The 19,183-nt window shown below is 25.2% G+C and overlaps 2 protein-coding genes across 3 annotated transcripts in view; one reads left to right on the forward strand and one right to left on the reverse strand.

The window, feature by feature from the left end:
- Nucleotides 1-19,183, reverse strand: part of LOC142322272 (muscle-specific protein 20-like) — a 68,733-nt gene that overhangs the window by 20,612 nt on the left and 28,938 nt on the right. The window lies entirely within an intron of this gene.
- On the forward strand, nucleotides 1,244-16,539 carry LOC142322273 (myophilin). The gene is made up of 4 exons (XM_075361175.1): nucleotides 1,244-1,402; nucleotides 12,145-12,344; nucleotides 14,115-14,235; nucleotides 15,729-16,539. The coding sequence occupies exons 1-4, from the start codon at nucleotides 1,397-1,399 to the stop codon at nucleotides 15,909-15,911; spliced, it is 510 nt and encodes a 169-aa protein (XP_075217290.1). The 5' UTR covers nucleotides 1,244-1,396; the 3' UTR covers nucleotides 15,912-16,539.

The following is a 19,183-nucleotide window of genomic DNA, read 5'->3' on the forward strand; positions in this document are numbered from 1 at the left end:
ATAGCCACACCTCGTAAAAGTAAGGACGTCTTAAAGATTTGAAAACGTTTTAATTTACTGTAACAAATTATTTCATTATCTGTTAGCTAGTTACTAAGCAAGGAATTTATTTCTATTTTAGTTTATTTTCCAACGGAGAACTTTTTATTACTTCTTGTAGCGAATTTATTGTACTGCTAAGGTTTGAATGGCAAGTAGGAAAAATAAATTTTAAGTAAATAAAACTATTTAGGTGTACTTTTCAAACAAATTTATCTGAAGTACAGTCTGATCATGACTAAAAAAGGTTGGCTGTTAAAAAATGATTACATGTCATCTCTATAGCATATTTCAGCTTATTTTTAAGTTAATAAATTCCTAAGAATTACAAGTTAAATATTATTTTTGTTAAGAACATTCTGAATTAAATAAAAGAATCTTTTATTAAAACATATTACCTAATAATTTATAGAAAAATAAAAATCCTGAAAATTTCAAAATTGAAAAAATTATGTATTTAAAGATTTTTTTTTAATTGAAAATTATACAGCGTTAGATTTTAATTTTCACCAATAATACGGCAAAGTGAACATCTTAGTTAATAAAAAAAAAACCTGAAATCAGTGAAGGGGGATTAGTCCGTCATTATTCAATATGGCGACCTAATCACTGGTTACTTCTCAACACCGAATTGATCCTTTCCAAATATTAAGGATAAATCTTATAAATTTGTCATAATTCAACTATCAAAACATTACCGTTTCGTAAAAGCGCAAAAAATTAAAAATTTCGAAACTAGAAGTTTTCAAAGAAATCTCATTTTGTTCGATTAATAAATTCGTTAATGAAAAATATATATTTTCGTAATTATGATAAAATCTATCAAGTATATTTAATAAAATTTAATATATTTCTACCGAAATATGCATTTATGTATTCTACAGAAGCCTGTATTTATTTCTATCTATATTTAGAGAAGAAAAATATAGTAATATATTAATCTAAGAAATAATATCTTTAATTATTTTGGCAAATGAAAGCACAGTGACGCTTGTAAACAAACAAAACTATTGTGCCAACTTGTGTTAGTTTACATCGTTGTAACATCACCTGTATTAAAATTACTATGATAATATTAAACTTAAAGGTGTCGATTTAATTTTGTACTAGCGACTTAAAATTTGTATATGAATCGGCAATAATACACCCACAATGTAAGTAATAAATACATGAAGTTATGAATGAGTTTTTACGTGGAAAGATGCTGTATTTCCGGAACAGCCTATATTTAGGAGGCACTGATAAAGCGGGATGCGCGCAAGGCGGTCTGTTTAGTGGGTCTCTAGACTAGAAGCTGTTAACCATCACTCGTGACTTCGTTTGACCGTTAGGTTGTATATACTACCCTTACAGCAAAATGCCGGTGAGTTATCGCCTAATAATATAATTATATAAATAAATAATTAATACTTCCTACTTATAGATTCATTTGTTTTCGTAGTTAGATATTAGTAAACGAGGAATTTACAAAACGAATGCCCAATTATTTGAGACAAATAACAAATATAGTCGAGTAATCTACCGTTTTATAACTTTGTGCAGGAAATAGTTTTACAAGTTAATTATTTAAATCCTACACGAAAATTAAAAATATAAACAAATATTATTTACTCCAAATTAAGTATGTCGGTATACTATTTAAAAATACTACGTAAATCTAAGAAAACATAATATTGTTTAAATAAATTCTATGAATATGTGCTAAAAAAACAATGATCTATAACATATAATAAAGTAATAAACTCATAAATACCCCTTGTAAAATGATATAAATAGTATTTTACCCTCTTAATAAGAATAATAACAAATAATCATTACTTAATCTGACTAATTTACCTGATCAGCTGAGTAAATAAAATGTTGAATCATAGAAAATATTGTTTGCCAGAAAAAAGGTTATATAATGTATAATTTAAAAAAAAGATAAAAGTCAAGTACTTATTAATAAAAAATTAATTTATTAGAAAATAAGAAAGAATATAAAACATATCATTTTAATAATAAAATAGCTTTTGAAGACGTTAAAAATGTAATATTTAATAAAATTATAATTAAAATGTTTAACAGTAAATGCACATTCAGCAGAATGCAAAATAAATTGCATCTAAATAATATTTGGTACTGCAAGATTACTATTAGATTAGCTATTTACGATATTATAAAGTAATGCAGTATTTTATTTTAATACTAAATGTCTGTGGGTTTTTTATTTTTTATTTTAATAAGAGAAATAAGGAGTGTAGCAAATGATAGGAAAAAATTTGTGTAATAATTAAATATTTATCCGTTTTTGTAGGTGTCAAAGTGGCCAATCATTCAAATATACCCTTCAATTCCTTTTGTGTTTGTTATCCTTTGATTCACTAACCGGTTGAATTTTTAAAACCTGAAACCCGGAAATAGAGTTAACAAAAAACTGTAGAGAATTTAGATAGTGGTAAATAATAATACATTGATAATTAATGAATAATTTTAAACGTTTTGTGTGTAAGTTTTAAAATTATTTTTAATAGTGTACTATAAAAATGTTTATTACAATTTTATAACTTGTACTGTATTATTTCATTGCTTCTTATTATTTAATTCCCTTTAATGAATTTTGTTAGATAAAATAAAGGGTTTTTTATGAAAAAAAAAAGAAATAAAATCATGAAAAAGGCCATACATTAACAGAGAATTGAGGCCGAGTTTGTTGTAGTGCCGATTATACTTGTATGAAAGCTGTTGCTGTTTAACTTACAATATTTATGATAGTTTACGAAAACTTACGATAATTATCGACAAATAGAAGCTACAATAATGTGTTTGTTAGTATTTTGTATTGCAGTATTAATGACAGATTCTAAAATCCAATTAAAAATACATATCCGTGCTAAACGGTTACTGAAATAAGCGAAAATTAAAAAAAACAGTTTACAAAAAATGTTTAAATCTACAACTAAATGATCATTTTGGTGGTTAAACAATTGCCACCGGTGAGTTATGACGAATAATGTATCTATAAAACAAACAAATGATCTAATGAATAGCAATAATAATAATAATTCATAGGTATTGTTTACTATAATACCATTTACATAGGTAAACAATACCTATGAAACACAACAAAACGAATATTTTTTACATGCCATTTCTCTTTTCTAATTTCATTCCTATCATGTTTATCAACAACTATTTTAATTTTATAACAAAAGTAAAAGTTTTCTTTTCGATACTGTTTTTTATTTAGTTGTATATATTCTTATTTTTAAATTTTCGAATTTATTAAATTACAAAGATTATCTGAAATGAATCATTTATCAAGGTAATAATGTGAAGGTACTATGAACGTTTTATGTAAATAAGTAGTTAAATTATGTCTTCGTAATAAATATATCATTAAACAATTCCGTAGAATTATTATAATTATAATTACTACAATGAGAAAAAGTGAACAATTTTTCTTATTTTTTTATTACTTTTTATTTTAATGTTTTTAATATATAAATAAAATTCACCTAACCTACCGGGTTGGTCAAGTGGTAAACTCGTCGTCGTAAATCAACTGATTTCGAAGTCGAAATTCTCAGGTTCATATCCTAATAAAAGTAACTATATTCCCATTTGAAAACTATATCGTGGATGCCGGTGTTCTTTGGTGGTTGGGTTTCAATTAACTACACGTTTCAGTAGTCGACTGAGTTTGTTCAAGACTAAAAATTTACCGGTACAATTACATTACACTGATAAGTCGCTAAATCATCATAATGTAACGTAGTTAATATCTGTAATTAATAATGCGTAACTCCTATTAGTTAAATACAATAAATCTTTTATTAATTTCACAAGTAAATAACTTATTTCCATTCGTTTCATCATCTACGTAACGACATATACATAAGGTGTTGTATTTTTAAAAATACTTTGTACTATAGATTTAACCATGAAATTTGTTAAAAAGATAAGCCTGTTATGACAGTTTTTCAAGGATTCTTTAAAAAAGCGGGTATTCTTATTTAGATTTGAATAATTTAAATGAATATTATACCGGATAATTTTGGTTGATGGGTATCAGTTGGTGTTCCGTACTGTCTCCGGATTAATCGAACTGGCTCTGGATAAAATCCAAAGTGCCTAATTGAGCTAACAGACTTATTTACAATTCCAATTGACTTAATAATAATCTAAATAATACATCTTATGGTAGCAAAATCGCAGAAATTAGCCCATCTACACATATTACTTGAAAACAGACAGGTTTTTTCGCAGGTCTTTCACAGACTTCTGGTTCGATTTTCGTACGAATAAGAATAGTTCATAAATTTCTGTAAACTATGTCGTCAAATTATTCACGGATGATTGGCATTTATTTTCCAAGTCATAATTTATTTTTTGTTTGTTGCTGATAGAAAAAAAAAGTTTCTAAACAAATTTAAGAACTATTTTGTACTATTGATAGATTCTTTGTGCTATTTTTGATTAAAAAAAATAAGTTTATTAGTTAAAAGTATAAAAATCGTCCGTGATCTTGTATGACGTAGGAGAAACTGACAGTTGTCCATTAATCACAAGATCAACAAGTTAACGTTCTTTTTTTAGCATTTCTTTCCTTTTTTTTATAAAAGAAAAAGTTGTTTTTTGATACAAGTTGGAAATTTTTTAAATTGAGCCTCAGTAACTATACGTGCGTTTTTTTATATTACTGTTTCGAATACAAGTATTACTTTAAAATAAATTTTAAAAAAATCTTTTGCATTTCTATGCAAGAAGACCAATTATGTTATTTTGTTTTCTTCTGAAAATGGATCAACCCATTTTAATCTAAAATTTTACAGTAAAATCCTTTGATCCATAAAAAATAGTTACACATAAAAAATGCACTAAAATAAACAATTAAAAAACATAAAAATAAAAGTTTTAGTACTTGGGAAAACATGTCATGTTTAACTCAACAATAGATAACACACATGAAGAAATTTCAATGTTCCAACTTGCAGCATCATAATGAACCATGCTTCTGACTAGACCCGCTCAAAATGTTTTAACCTTAAATTGAGTGTAACCCAAGAACGCTCAACTAATTTTCATCAAATTTTTACATGCACAACTTCAGATACACTACTCTAAATATCAATGAAATTGATCTAGTAGTTTTTGAGATTTACAAACCACAAATTGTATACATAGGCCTACATATATATATATATATATATATATATATATATATATATATATATATATATAAAAGGAAACTCCAATTTAAGTGAATGATATTTTCGTTTTTCATTTTCACCCTCCTCTTCCACCATACAATTGAAAGTATTATTGTACTTTTCTTCAAAAAATTGGTAAAAGTATTTGGAACCATAGTTACAAGAAATAATAAATGAAATTCAATGCGAGTCAGAAAGATACTTTCAGATTTAATATTCATACTGCATTACAAGGAAAGACTTAAAAAAGTAAGCTGAAAGTATCGTATAACAAAAATGGGAGAAGCTCTAAAATAATCACTTTAGAATAAAATAAATTCTAGAATACTCTATCATTTAGAGGTATGAAAAGAGATGAAGCCAAAGGAGTTGAAGCTAATGGTGTTGTAAAACAACTCAACAATTAAAAGATGAATTTTATCAAGGAGATTACTTTGATAAAAGTGTATGAAACATTTTCTATTTGCAAAGAAAATTTAAGCAAACAAATTTTGGTAATTTATTCTTGTAATTTATAAATTTACCAATTTATTCTCTTTTGAAATGAAACTTGAAATATATAAAAATAAAGTATTCATTTTTTTCTTTTTCAGGCTGTAGCACATTCAATTTGTAATTGTTTGTTTAAAAAAAGGTTACTTCTAATTTTACTTAAAAGTAAAAAGGGTATATTTGATATATCTTTCGTTCGTTACATTTTTGTTTGTTTATAGAACCTCTCTTCTTTCTAAATTTACTCCCTTAACCCTTCATTCTCTTTCTATATATCTCCCCCCCACTACTTCCTTAGAAGATGAGTTTCGGTTACAAATACGAGTATGTTTAGTCAGTAATGTTTTAAAATTGAATGTAACAATATTGGGTCTGTCATTTCATTACACACCTCTGTTTTGTCTCTGGAAAACTATTTAGTACTTATGTCAATTTTGTAATAAAAAGTCATGTTCAATTTGTATTTCATATTACAACTCTGAGGTGCTGTTTTACATATCCTATTTATTAATAGTTAAAGATTTTTCTGGCTGGTTTCCTTTTTTTTTAATATAAGTATAATACATAATACAGCATTAAACAATAATACTGACTTATATTAAAGCATTCTATTGTGTAATTGCACTATCAGCACAGGCCAGCCAATGCAGTAAGTAATAAATTCATTAATTGGCATGTTGAATCAGAAAATGTGGCACTTTCATGTTCATATAATGATAAAAAAATTAAAATGTTACGCAAGCCAGAAAAAGAAGTACTAAGAAGTGTTAAAATAAGTTGTTTATTAATAAAAAAAGAATATATTCACCAGGTAATTTTTCACTAATTCTATAAATTTAAATAATGATTTTTTAGAAACCAATAAAGAGAAACCAACTTTAGCATCAAAAAATATTTCTATTTATTCAAAAAGCAATTTTAAATTAAAACATTTCATTCAAGTCTTTTACTTCCATACTTAGGAATTTTTTTTGACAATACTAAAATATAAGCTGAAATTTTAAATATCTATAAGTTGGTTTAAATGCATAATTTAACTTATTATTTTAAATGTAAATTCCTAAAATTTAGTTAAGGAAACTAATAAAACTTAGAGAAAATCCCTTTTAACTGTTCAGTAATACTGAAGTTTCAACGACATAAAAACAGTAAATAATAGTAAAATGAAATCATAAAATGGCAGAAAATTTGTTTGCATTTAATTAATTTAATATAGTAATATGCTAGATATTGAAACATATCTATAGTTTCTAATCAAGATCTGTGGATGTATACATTCATTAATGTACTCATACTTATCCTCTAATGTAATACACCTTCAAGACAAATTTTTTTTGTTTTAATGAGCAATCAGGAGTGATGTATAGTAAGATACGACTGTCTTGTTTCAAAAGTCACCTGTAATTCAATAGTTCACATGGTGAAGTGTGGTTTAAGTTTAAAAAACTGTATTTAAAATTAAACTCACTTTCTTAGTAAGTTAGAAGTATGCTTTCAAAAGATCTTTTCAGAAGTAGATTATATAATTTTGAAATCACAAAGTTATATTGATGGTCTTACAAAGCACTACTTATTTTGTTTATTGACAAATAAAGCATTTTGGAAGATTAAACTGCATTAATTACACCAAATGTTATGTTTATGACTGAATCACACTCACAATGGATAAAAGGAATCCATAGAAACTGAACACACACGACATTGACCCAAAATGGATTAATACAAAATACAAAGATATTAACTTTGTATAAAAGAAAAATCAACTTTTTTTAACTTTCAGCATGAAAGTGAAAGAGAGTTGAGTTTTTGAAATTTGACAAAATAAAAAACATACATGTTTTTAGAATGTCTTAGTATTTATTGACCTAAGCAGTAAGTGCTATAGAAAAAACTAACCACATTAAATGAATAAACTCAACTCAGATCAAATACCAATTTTACCACATTCATTGCTCATTTCAAATTGAGTGCAGTTAACAACATAATTCATAACACTACTGTTGAATATAATGAATAATAGTTTCAAAAAATTCTTCTGGAGGCAAGTGTATTTAGAAATACATAGGCCTCTTCTGGAGGCTATGTATTTTGAAAATAGAAGTCATATTTAACATTTTTTTTTTGTTATTAAAGAAGAGATGAAGTTACCAACATAATTGATTACTTTACACATTTCATCAGCTAAAACTGAGTAATTGTTAGGCTTGGGGTTATGCTGAGAAACAATATATTACATAATAAATTTAAACAATAGTGTAACAGTTCATTAATTCAGTTCAGGTGTTGAAAAAAAAATTCTATCTAATATTATTTATAATTTTTTATGTCAATTATTGGCAGGTCACTAAAGAAAAATTAAATTATTTTTTGAAGGGTGCTCATAAGTAAATTCAATCCTTTCAAAAAACAAAATTCTAAGCTTTAATAATAAATATATTTTAAATTAAAAAAGAGACTTTCAAGTAAAATTTTTATGTATGGATTAAAAATACTTCTTAAATCTTTTAAAATTTATAAAGTTTAGATTAGTTTAATTTTGGATTATTTATTTATGTTTCAAAAAATCTGTTCATACAAGTATTTTGCTAGACCACGCCTAAGCTGGCTACGATACAGTAGATTAGTTTTAAGTCTTCGACAGTTTAGAGTTCTGCAAAGCTTTTTCAACAATATCAGCAGCAAGTTCTATTCCTGGACAGATCTTCATGGAGTATTTTAGTCGATGAGTGAGTTAACATAGCTTAAATACATACATATGGTCTGCTGGTTGCAGCGCTAGCTTTATCATTCTACCACCCACGCTATAGTTCTTTTTTTATTTTTAAATAAACAGAGATTTATTACTGACTATATTCCATCTCAAACAAATTTTATTTACAAGAAAATTCATGGTTTGATATTATAATTTATTTGTATTTTGCAATAAAAATATAATAAAAAGTCTAATATTAGTTTCTTTTTTAATGCAAAGATTTTCAACAATCCAAAAAACTGACTATCTCTTATTTAGGACCATAGTTTAGATAATTTTTTAACTATTTGATTTTTTAAAATAAATTTTTAAAAGTACTAAAAGTATTTGATGCTTGGGTTAATTACTCATACAAGTAATTTATCAATATATGTAAATTAAACTTGTAAAAGGTTCATTTTGTCTTATAAGTTATAAGACAAATAAAGTAACATAACTTGTTGCTTTATTAAATTTTTTTGTATATTTATAAAATTATAAATTAAGGTGTCAAGAAAATAAGATGCAACATGCTGAAACTTAGACTGAATTACTACTAACATAGAACCAAAGTAAGAGAATATTTTAATGGGAATATTTACCTTAGTACTATTTTCAAGCTGAAAAATTAAATTGCAAATTTAATAAGATAACTAACTTGGGTGTTATTTGTTTTGTTAATGTTAATATTCCTGTTGTAACAGTCATGGATGTTTGCCAAGATTTAATTTGTATGTGTAACCTGATGTTCATAAATTCATCAGTTTGACAAGAACTCTAAACTCATGTCATTCATTAAATAATAAACACAAAAATTATTTACCAGTAAAGATTAGTTCAACAAATTTTAATCGACCCATTATTGTGTAAGGTTTTCCATATTATAATTTTCTTTTTAAAGAGATTTCTATTTCTGTAAACAGAATTATTTTTTTTCTTTATTTATAATAAAGTTAAATCTTAGTTTTAAGGACCAATTGGCAATTAACTATAAATTATGATTGCAGTGTAAACAGTCTAAGGGAAAAATACCATTAAATAACTAATTAAATTTTAATTGAATTTTTAAGCACACAAATATCTATTTTTACTTAATTTTGTATTAATTTTAAATAACTGTTCTATTAAAATATGGACTTGTGCGATTTAATAAAAGTATTTCATACATTTATTTCTAATTCCTCTGTTTTTATTCAGGTAATATCCATTATGTAATTATTATATTTTTGGAATAAAATTTTCTTAAGCTGTCTAAAATATTGGGAGTTTGGCAGTATTTCAATTTTAGTTCTGTTACTAAGATAATTAGCAGCTTTTTCTAATATTCTTAATTTAACCTTATTCCTTCAAATGCAGAGTAATATTTCTTATTGACTTTGCTCTGTTTTTGTGAACATGTAATGAACCAAAAAAGAAATTAGGAAAGCAAAATGATGCAATAGGTTAAATGGATTGGATAGAGTACTGTGAACAAATCTGCAGAAGAGTAATCTAGGAGAAAAACAATTAAAGAAGAATAGTATAGAAATATAATGAAGATATCTAATTATTATCTATATATGGAAATTTCACAAGTAATATATTTTTCCAAGTAATTTATTGTTAGAATAACCTGCACTGCAATAATTAAATATCAAATTTAATTATTATATTTTATCACAAAAATCAAGTTACTGTTGTTCATCAAGTACAACAGCGTTTGTACATTAATTTATCCACATATAAAAATTATTAGCTTATTTATAGATTCATTTTTCTTAACCTATAAGTGAATTAGAAAATTACAGAATTAAGTAGATAAATTAAAAAAAAATTATGTAATGTAAGTAGGAAAAATAGGTGAATTAACTTGACTGTGCTCATAATTAGTAATCATATGTTCTTTAATTAAAAGATCTTGTGGTCTTATAATAAGTATTAAAAAATGTAACGATAAGTTCTGCAACAAAAATGAAAATTCTGAAATTTGTTCTATTTACACTGGCTCCATTTATGTAATTTTCCTCATTAAATAGCTAACATGTGTACCTAATGCTAAAATAAATTATTATTTATGATGTGTTACTTAGCTTAGAAGCCAAATTTTGTTCCAATAATTCATGTGAAAGATATAAATTATTTACATAATTCTATTAATGTTTGAGTCCTGAAATTAGTTTAGTACCTGTGGGCAAAATCTAATTTATTTTCAATTAAATTTAATATGAAGAGCCAAATTTTTAATCTGGACAATGACCAACAGCAATTTAAATCCATTTATTTATATTCCTGGGCTCAGATTTATAATTTCATATAATTTAATTAAATTCAGTAATTTTTCATAACTTTATCATTACTCTATTAATAAATTATTGCAGATTAAATATTAAGAGTAGTGCAAAAATAGACAATTGTATAAGGTTTTATTATTAAAAAAAAAACAACAAAAAAAACCCGGTTATAAAAGAAATAAATGTTTATGAAAATTTGCATAATTTTACTTAAAACATTCCATTAACAACAGGGCAATCAATAAATAACAAAAAAATCATAAAATACAATTTAAAAAAATTTTTTAAACTGCACTTAAAATTAAATCTGAGATCAGTAGCTAAAATATGCCAACATGATGTCACTATTAGTTGTTTAACTTCAATTATCACAGCAATGCAATTAAAATTAGTCTTAAATATAATTTAATATAATTAAAATTATAGACTTTTGATTAATGATTGGTGAATATTGTAGTAACACTGAAAACATTTGGAGATTTTAAAAAAAGAAATCAAATTAACTTTCAGTAATGTTATTTTACCATAAATTGTTGTACTTCACAGAATTCTAACAAGCTCAGGAAGTTTATAATCACAGACATCTAAATAGTCTCAAACTTACTTTCCAGTTAAATTTTATAAATTTATTCATTAATTATTTATACATTTCAGAAAAATATATACTGAAAAAAAAGTTGTATTGACAATTCTAAATGAAAATAATGGGGAAGCAAGTTGTATTAAGTTCATTTTTTATAAGTTAGCTACTTCTCATCAAGCTGATCCATGAATATTTTTACTGAATGATAACTGAGAAAAAGGTTTTAAAATTTAAATGTTCCGTCATTATTTTAATGAACCAATTTTTTTAATTTGTTGAAAAAAATTAAAGTAGTATTTTACAACATAGTATATAACAATATAAAAGTTATTATAATTATTTTTATTATAAAATTATTATAAATATAAAATTAAATAATACTTAAAGATATTGAAATGGAGCATAATAAAACTTATAAATATTTAAAAATTCTTCTTACATATCTGGAAAAATAAAAAATAAAATCAAAGTAATTACGGTCACAGCACATTTAGTAGAACTGTAACAAATATTGTGTAATGCTCTGTCATGTTTCACAAGCTGCCAAGTACAGTTCTAAAATGAGAGCAATATTCTTATCCTCATTTAGTTTTTTGAAAGAATATAAATGACTCTAAAAAAATGCATTGTAAAATAACACTATTCAGTAAATGGTGGGATGAAAATGAATTTATTTTTAATTTCACTAAAATGCTACGTTTATCTAGGTCAGCTTCTACAATTTCTTTTTTACTTACATTTATGTTTAAAAATTATAAAATATTTTACATAACTGTAAATGAAAGTAAAATAAAAGCTTAATTATTTACAAGTCACAAATATTTTGTATTGTTATAGGCTAGAAATAAGGAACAAGAAACTGAAGTAATCCAGTGGATTGAAGATGTATTAGGAGAGAAACTTCCAAATCAGCCATATGAAGATATATTAAAAGATGGAGTTGTTCTCTGTAATTTAATAAATAAGATTGCACCTGGCTCAGTCAAGAAAATTCAAACAAAAGGAACTAATTTTCAGCTGATGGAAAATATACAAAGGTAAGTATTTCAGGCTGTAATTATTAGTTGTCTTTACACATTGATTCATAAACTACATAAATAAGTACGATAAATCTTTATATCTCAATCAAAATATCTTTAAAATGAAAAAGAATTGTTGTGTTCATGCAAACAAATTAGTGGAAGAGAAAACAAATGTAACTATTAAAGTGCTCACAACAGAAAACAGAATGATGGATGTAGGAGGTAATAAAATAACTGCAATCAATATAACATAGACATTATTATAATGAAATAACATATCATATAACTAGTAGAATAAATTAAAAATTTGAGTTATCATTTCTAAATACCATTAATAAATGTATGTTTTACTTCTGTATTGTAAAAAAAGTAAGCTAGTGTAAGAAGTCATTGTCATTTTATTAATCTGTATTAAAGTCTCATTATTAGACTTATTATTAGAGAATTATCTGTGTTTAATTCTTCTTCATTACAATTAATTGATTGCTTTGCCTAAGTTTGATCTTAGAACTGAGAATATTTAAACAGAAACATAAAATGGTAATCCATGTATAAAATAATATTTATAGATTTTGCTGTTAAATTAAACTATTCTGTGACACTATAATAAAATAACAAATTATAGCTCTTATTTACCATTCCCTGTTGTAAAAGAAGGATCTTTGTATTCATATATATTGTGACACAAGCTTATCACTAGACACTTCTAACACAAGATTGTTGTGGCTATCTTGTATATATATAAAGCATGCTACTATGTTACATATTATTCAATTAATCATAAAAACTCTGTCATATGCAAGAGTCAGTCTTATTTCTGTGTACCATCAAGGTTGGCTATTCTTTTTTCCTTTACATATAAATATATATTTTTCTAAAATCAATCATTTCAGACCCATATGATTTATATATTTTATATATATGAATAAATGAATTATCTAACAAAGTAAATAAACAACAGAATTCACCATTTTCAAATGTGAATTTTGGTTCTTAAATGATCTTCAGTTTTATTTTTAATTATAATTTACATTTAAAAAATTAAATAATCTAGATTTGTTATTTATTTAGTTTTTAATGTAAGTTGTATTTAAAATCAAGACTGAAACAGTCTTGGGAATAAAAATGTCCTCAAATGATGGGCTCTGTTTGATAAAAACAAACATTCCATAGAGACAAAAAAAGGAAAAAAGCAGAAAATGATAACATTTTTAATTACGTTTAATAAATTATTAAACATTAAACAGCTTACTTTCAAAAGACTGTTGTATTCTCTTCAAAAGGACCTTTTAGAAATAATTAATAAAATTTTCTTTAGTGAAAATAACTAATTTTTTTTTTACTGTTTCCAGCCTCTAAAGTTTAGGAAATGTTATAAGTATCCAATTTGTTTGACAAAGAACTACAAGAAATTTGACAAACACATGTTAAATGAATAAACACATTGATAAAATATATTATCTGATTAAATCTTAAGGGATCTCATAATCTTTTTAAAATTGTACATTAACAACAATGCTACTGTAAACTATGTTGAGGAAGGTACCACTAATTAGCTCAAAAAATCCTTTAGAACAAAAGGATTTGGTATTTTGAGGTAAATCATTTAATAACTAAATGTTATCATGTTTTGTCATGTTGTTCAGAAAATAATCATTAAGCCAAAATTCTATTACTGTATTGGCAATTACTGTTAAATCATAAAATTATGTGTATATATGTAATACTGCACCTAGATTTAAAAAAAATATTTCATAAAATAAATTAAAATAATTCTATTTCCAGATTTCAAGCTGCTATAAAGAAATATGGTGTTCCAGAAGAAGAAATATTTCAAACAGCTGATTTATTTGAACGACGCAATATTCCACAAGTTACACTGTGCCTTTACTCTCTTGGTAGAATTGTAAGCATCAATCTTTTTTTTATTTTTTTAAGGAAAAAATAAATCTCAGTGTATGAGATTATTAAGTTAATAATAAAATAGGTTAACAAGGTAATAAATATTTATTACTATTAAACTTTGTACACGTTTTTGTAAATTATTTTCAAACTAAAATGTTCTTAGATATAATTAGTTACACAACAGATGTTTATTTTATAGAAAAATTACCTTGACAAATTACTTCATTAGATTTCATAAAATATTTAGTGAAGTATTGTTTAAAATAGAAGATAATATTTAATGTGAATTAAAAGTAAAGAAGGTAACAATCACAGTTATTTTCTCTGATCAGTGAAGAAGACAGTGGGAAACAATTTCATGCCACATATTCCTTAATAAGCATAGAATAGAGTACTTGTTATTCTTGAGAATTGTTACACCATTTTCAGGAGTGACTTGTGAATGTTTTATAGTTTAAATTTTAAAAAGTATAAAAAAACAAAAAAGTATGTTTTTAAACTTTTGTCAGTTTAAATTTTAGCTTGGATTTTATATGTTCAACTTATGTTTTTGTTAGAATGTTACTATTATTACTAATTTTAATATGAATCATAAAAACTGTAGTACTATTAAAAATACACTACTTTGAATTCTAGTTCTCAAATTCCTACCCAAAATGTGGTACATTTTTATTAATCTTTCTCATATAAACAGATTCATTTTTCTACATTCATTTCTGTAATATATTATCTATTAATCAGAACAATTTTCTTGCACAATAACTCTCTGTAGCAACATCTCCAAAATAATATTCTTTGATATTGAGTGTATTAAAAGCATTTTATGTAGAATGAAATGAACAAAAAACTAACAGAATTTCATCTCACAGTCCTAAGAGGTGAAAATATATTGCATATTTTTAAAATACATTTCAAATACTTCTCAAGAGGCTAAAATGATTGAGAGAATGAGTTTTGAAGTAATTAAGTAACTGCAACAATAGTTGAGGTAAACCTCAGATTGGCAAGTTTTTGGTTTCAATTTTCTCAGGGGATGAAAACCTACCCTCTGTTTCCCCCAAAATATTGTCTAATCATGGTATATATAATCAAAGAAAACTTGTCTTAGTTATTAATATTCATAAAGAGATTAATATTCTCCTCACTCATTTCTCTAAGGGGAAGATAAAATGTACCTTGTGTTTCGGAATATAGCTTTAAAATTTGAAATATCCAAAGTTTGTCATATCTTAAATTCATATGGATGATTGTCAGAGACAGATTAAACATTAGTAAGTAATATATTTACTATTCATTTAGTTATCTTTTAAAACAAAAACAAATAAGTAAGTTTCTTGCAAGGTTGTATTTGGCTTTTATTAAAATAAATTTATGTAAATCAAGATAAAATTTTTAAATTATATTCTAAAATACCCATTTTATACATATTATATATATAATATAAAATAATCATTAACAAAAAAAAGAATGTTTAATTTTTTTGTTTGTTTACAGACACAACTACATCCTGAATTCACAGGTCCAAGGTTGGGCCCAAAAATGGCTGAAAAACAAGAAAGACAGTTCACTGAAGAACAACTGCGAGCATCTGAGGCTCATCTAGGATTGCAAATGGGCTACAATAAAGGAGCATCGCAGGCTGGTCAAGGTGGATTTGGAAATACAAGGCATATGTAATAAGATTCAACAAAATTAAAAGAAAAATATCATTGTTTCTTTATAACAGCTTTGTATGAATGAATAAAGTAAGCTTCTATTTAAAAATCAGTATATTAAATGTTCAGACTATAATGTGCAGGCACATACATATATGTTTTTAATATTAACAGACATGTGTATTCATTCTACATATCAATAAACAAAAAAAATAATAAACATACACACTTGCACACATATACATGCATACATACAAAACACACACTTGCACACACACTACTCAATACACAATACCTTTATATATATGTATACACTATAAAAAGGAGATATTATATACACAGTATTTATAAATCTACTTTATTTTATTTTTAGACAGATATAAATAATTTTATTTAATTCTATTAATTAAAATCTATTATAAAGTATTAGATAATTGAATAATATATATACTTTATTATTGTAGTCATCATAAAATTAAAGAAGATGAATTATGTTTATAATAAATCAATTTTAAAAATTTATATCATGAAGTTTAAAATTTTCTAGGTTTATGTAATTTATATTATGCTTATCATATTTTATTACTTATTTAATAATGTATTTTGTAATTATTTTGTTTGCAGCATTAAATGTTCCTATTAATTACAAATTTAACTTATTCAATCCCATTTTTAATTTTAAACAATTAAGAAAACTGTGTTTTTATAAAACGTATTGATTTTAATGGAATTACACATTCTGAATCCAAAAGTAGTTTTTAGAAAATAATGGTCAATGTCAGTTTATGTTTTTAAGATTTAACAATCCTTGATATCGAATTTAGTTCATAAAAATAAAAAATAAAAAATTCTAAGGAACTTCAAAGATAGATAAGGATAATACAATCTTAGAGATAACATGTCATATTAACTTTCTATTATGTAAAATATCACTAAACTTACCCATGTTCAGTGAGAAAAAATTTGTCAATTGAATACAATACAATATCACATGAAATCTTATTTATTAATTTTTAAATGGATTTCTATTTCTACAATCTTTTATTATTAAACAAATATAAATTATGTTGTTTAATATATGAAAATCTCCCACGTTCGTTCCACTATTGTAGTTATTTAAGATTTTTATTCTACTTTAAGATTACAGATTTTCATATATTACATGAATAATGTAGAAATATCTTTAAATTTAGTAATATAAAAACCTCTCAGAAAGAGTATTTGTTTAATATCTAGTTCATGCTATGTAAAAACAATGTTGCATTTAGTTAGTTTTAATTTAGCTCAATAATTTTCTTTGACACATGAGGTTGATCTCTAATGGTAATATCATCTTTGCAAATCAGTTTTTTAATGCTGATTTTTAAAGTTGAAGTTGCTTAGGTTCAAATCTTAGTAAAGGTAAGTTAGTTTTATTCAGATTTTAATACTGGACAATGGATACCAGTGTACTTTAGTGGTCAGGGTTCAATAAACCACACATTTCAAGAGCACTTGGCCTGAGCCTATACAAGACTGTACCTCAATTATATGGGATACATATCATCCTCATCTAATTAGCTTATTGTTCATAAGTTGAACAGATGTGTGTATTCAGTATGAATATATTACAATCTCTATAAATGTTTATGCAGATATAAAAGGCACTACTATATTGTAACAAATAATTTATATATTTATCCATATCAGATAAGACATTTATGTAATGTGGATATTACAATATAATTTCTCTTTGTCATCACTTGTTTGACTAGTTTGATGCATGTCTCAAATCCTTCTTATTCTGTGCAGTCTCTTAGCCTTGATATATCCCCTTCATCCTACATCCTCAACTTTGTTTCATAAATTCTTCATAAACTGTTTTTATTCTCTAAATTTCTTCTAACCAAACCTACTTTCCATGAATGACAATACCAAAAAGTCCATCAACTTTCTTTTTGTAAGTTTCTGCCATAAACTTCTTTCTTATGTTAAAATACTTTGTTTAATACCTTATTTCAAAAGTCTCTATTGTTTGTTATTTTGGCTTGTCTGTTTATATTTTGCTGTCATGAAGTAATGCACCTCAAATGTTTATTATTACAAATTTTCTCCTAATTCCTAAATAAGTTGATTCAGCAGATCTCTTTTCTGCATATGAACTTCTTGTCTTTGCTGGTCTGGCTTTGTTACCTTCTTTACCTAATTATCAATACATGCAATTTTATTACAAATAATAAAATTCAGCAATTTCTGATATATTTTGTTTTTTTAATATTTATTTTAACTTATTTTCTATTAAATTTTGTTGTCTTTATGTTAAAGACAAAATGTTATTTATATGTTAAGTGTTAATGACCAAAATGCTTGTTGATACAATTTTTTGTGTAATAATTTTTGGCAAAATCAGAATTATTTCATTAATGATTCTTGAAAATTAACAATTTTTAAAATAAAATTTATTCATATTTATTATATCCCCCTGGATCTTAAAAAATAAATAAATCTCTATGATTTACTATTTTTTAGTAAAAAGTCATTCTGAGCTACATAACCATTCCTCCTTCATTAATGTTGTGTTTGCTGAGGATCGTTCAGAAATTATATCATACTTCTAGGGGGTAAAGAGGATTATTTTAAATAGTTGGGCAGAATAATATTTTGGATGCAGGGGGTAAGAAGTCTATGTGGCAATCATTCTTTTTTATCATAAATGCACATCAATCTTCTTCTTCTCTTTTCTTTTCTACAGGTGATTTTATTAGAGTCCTCTTGAAATATGCAGGAAAGTAAATTTTTTATTTATTCCTTCCTTTTTACATAAAAACTGAGAAAAATGTTTACATTTATGCTGATAAGAGAGTTTTAAAATACAGAGTGTTCAAACGGTGATGCAACCTTATGAGAAAATGAATAAATTACTATAGTTGTTGAAAATGACCTTCATTATACAATTCATATAATTAAATACGACGTTGCATGCTCTTAAACATGTGTTGTAACGTTTTTTGAGGAATTGCAGTGACATATAGTTGAATTTCGCTGCAATTCGGTAATGGTGTGATGGTGAGTTTATAAGCAGTATTCTTAAAGTATCTTCATAAGATAATGTTAGGAGGGGATAAATCTGGAGACTGAGGAAATCACTTGTCTATGAAAACACTGATCCAAGAAAGTCATAATGTTGTTGGCTGTATGAGCTGTAGCATTGTCCTGCTGAAATCACGGGTAATTTAGCCGGTCTGTAGGTATAGTGTTTACAGATTGTTGCACCATCTGTGTGTAATTGTCATGAAGATTCACCTACGTGAAATT

The sequence above is a fragment of the Lycorma delicatula genome, chromosome 3, assembly GCF_047948215.1.
Source record: "Lycorma delicatula isolate Av1 chromosome 3, ASM4794821v1, whole genome shotgun sequence".
NCBI classification, from domain to species: domain Eukaryota; kingdom Metazoa; phylum Arthropoda; class Insecta; order Hemiptera; family Fulgoridae; genus Lycorma; species Lycorma delicatula.

Coding starts and splice junctions, on each gene's coding strand:
- LOC142322273 (XM_075361175.1), top strand. Junction 12,345..14,114: donor CTGATGGAAAATATACAAAG/GTAAGTATTTCA, acceptor TTCTATTTCCAG/ATTTCAAGCTGCTATAAAGA. Junction 14,236..15,728: donor TTTACTCTCTTGGTAGAATT/GTAAGCATCAAT, acceptor GTTTGTTTACAG/ACACAACTACATCCTGAATT.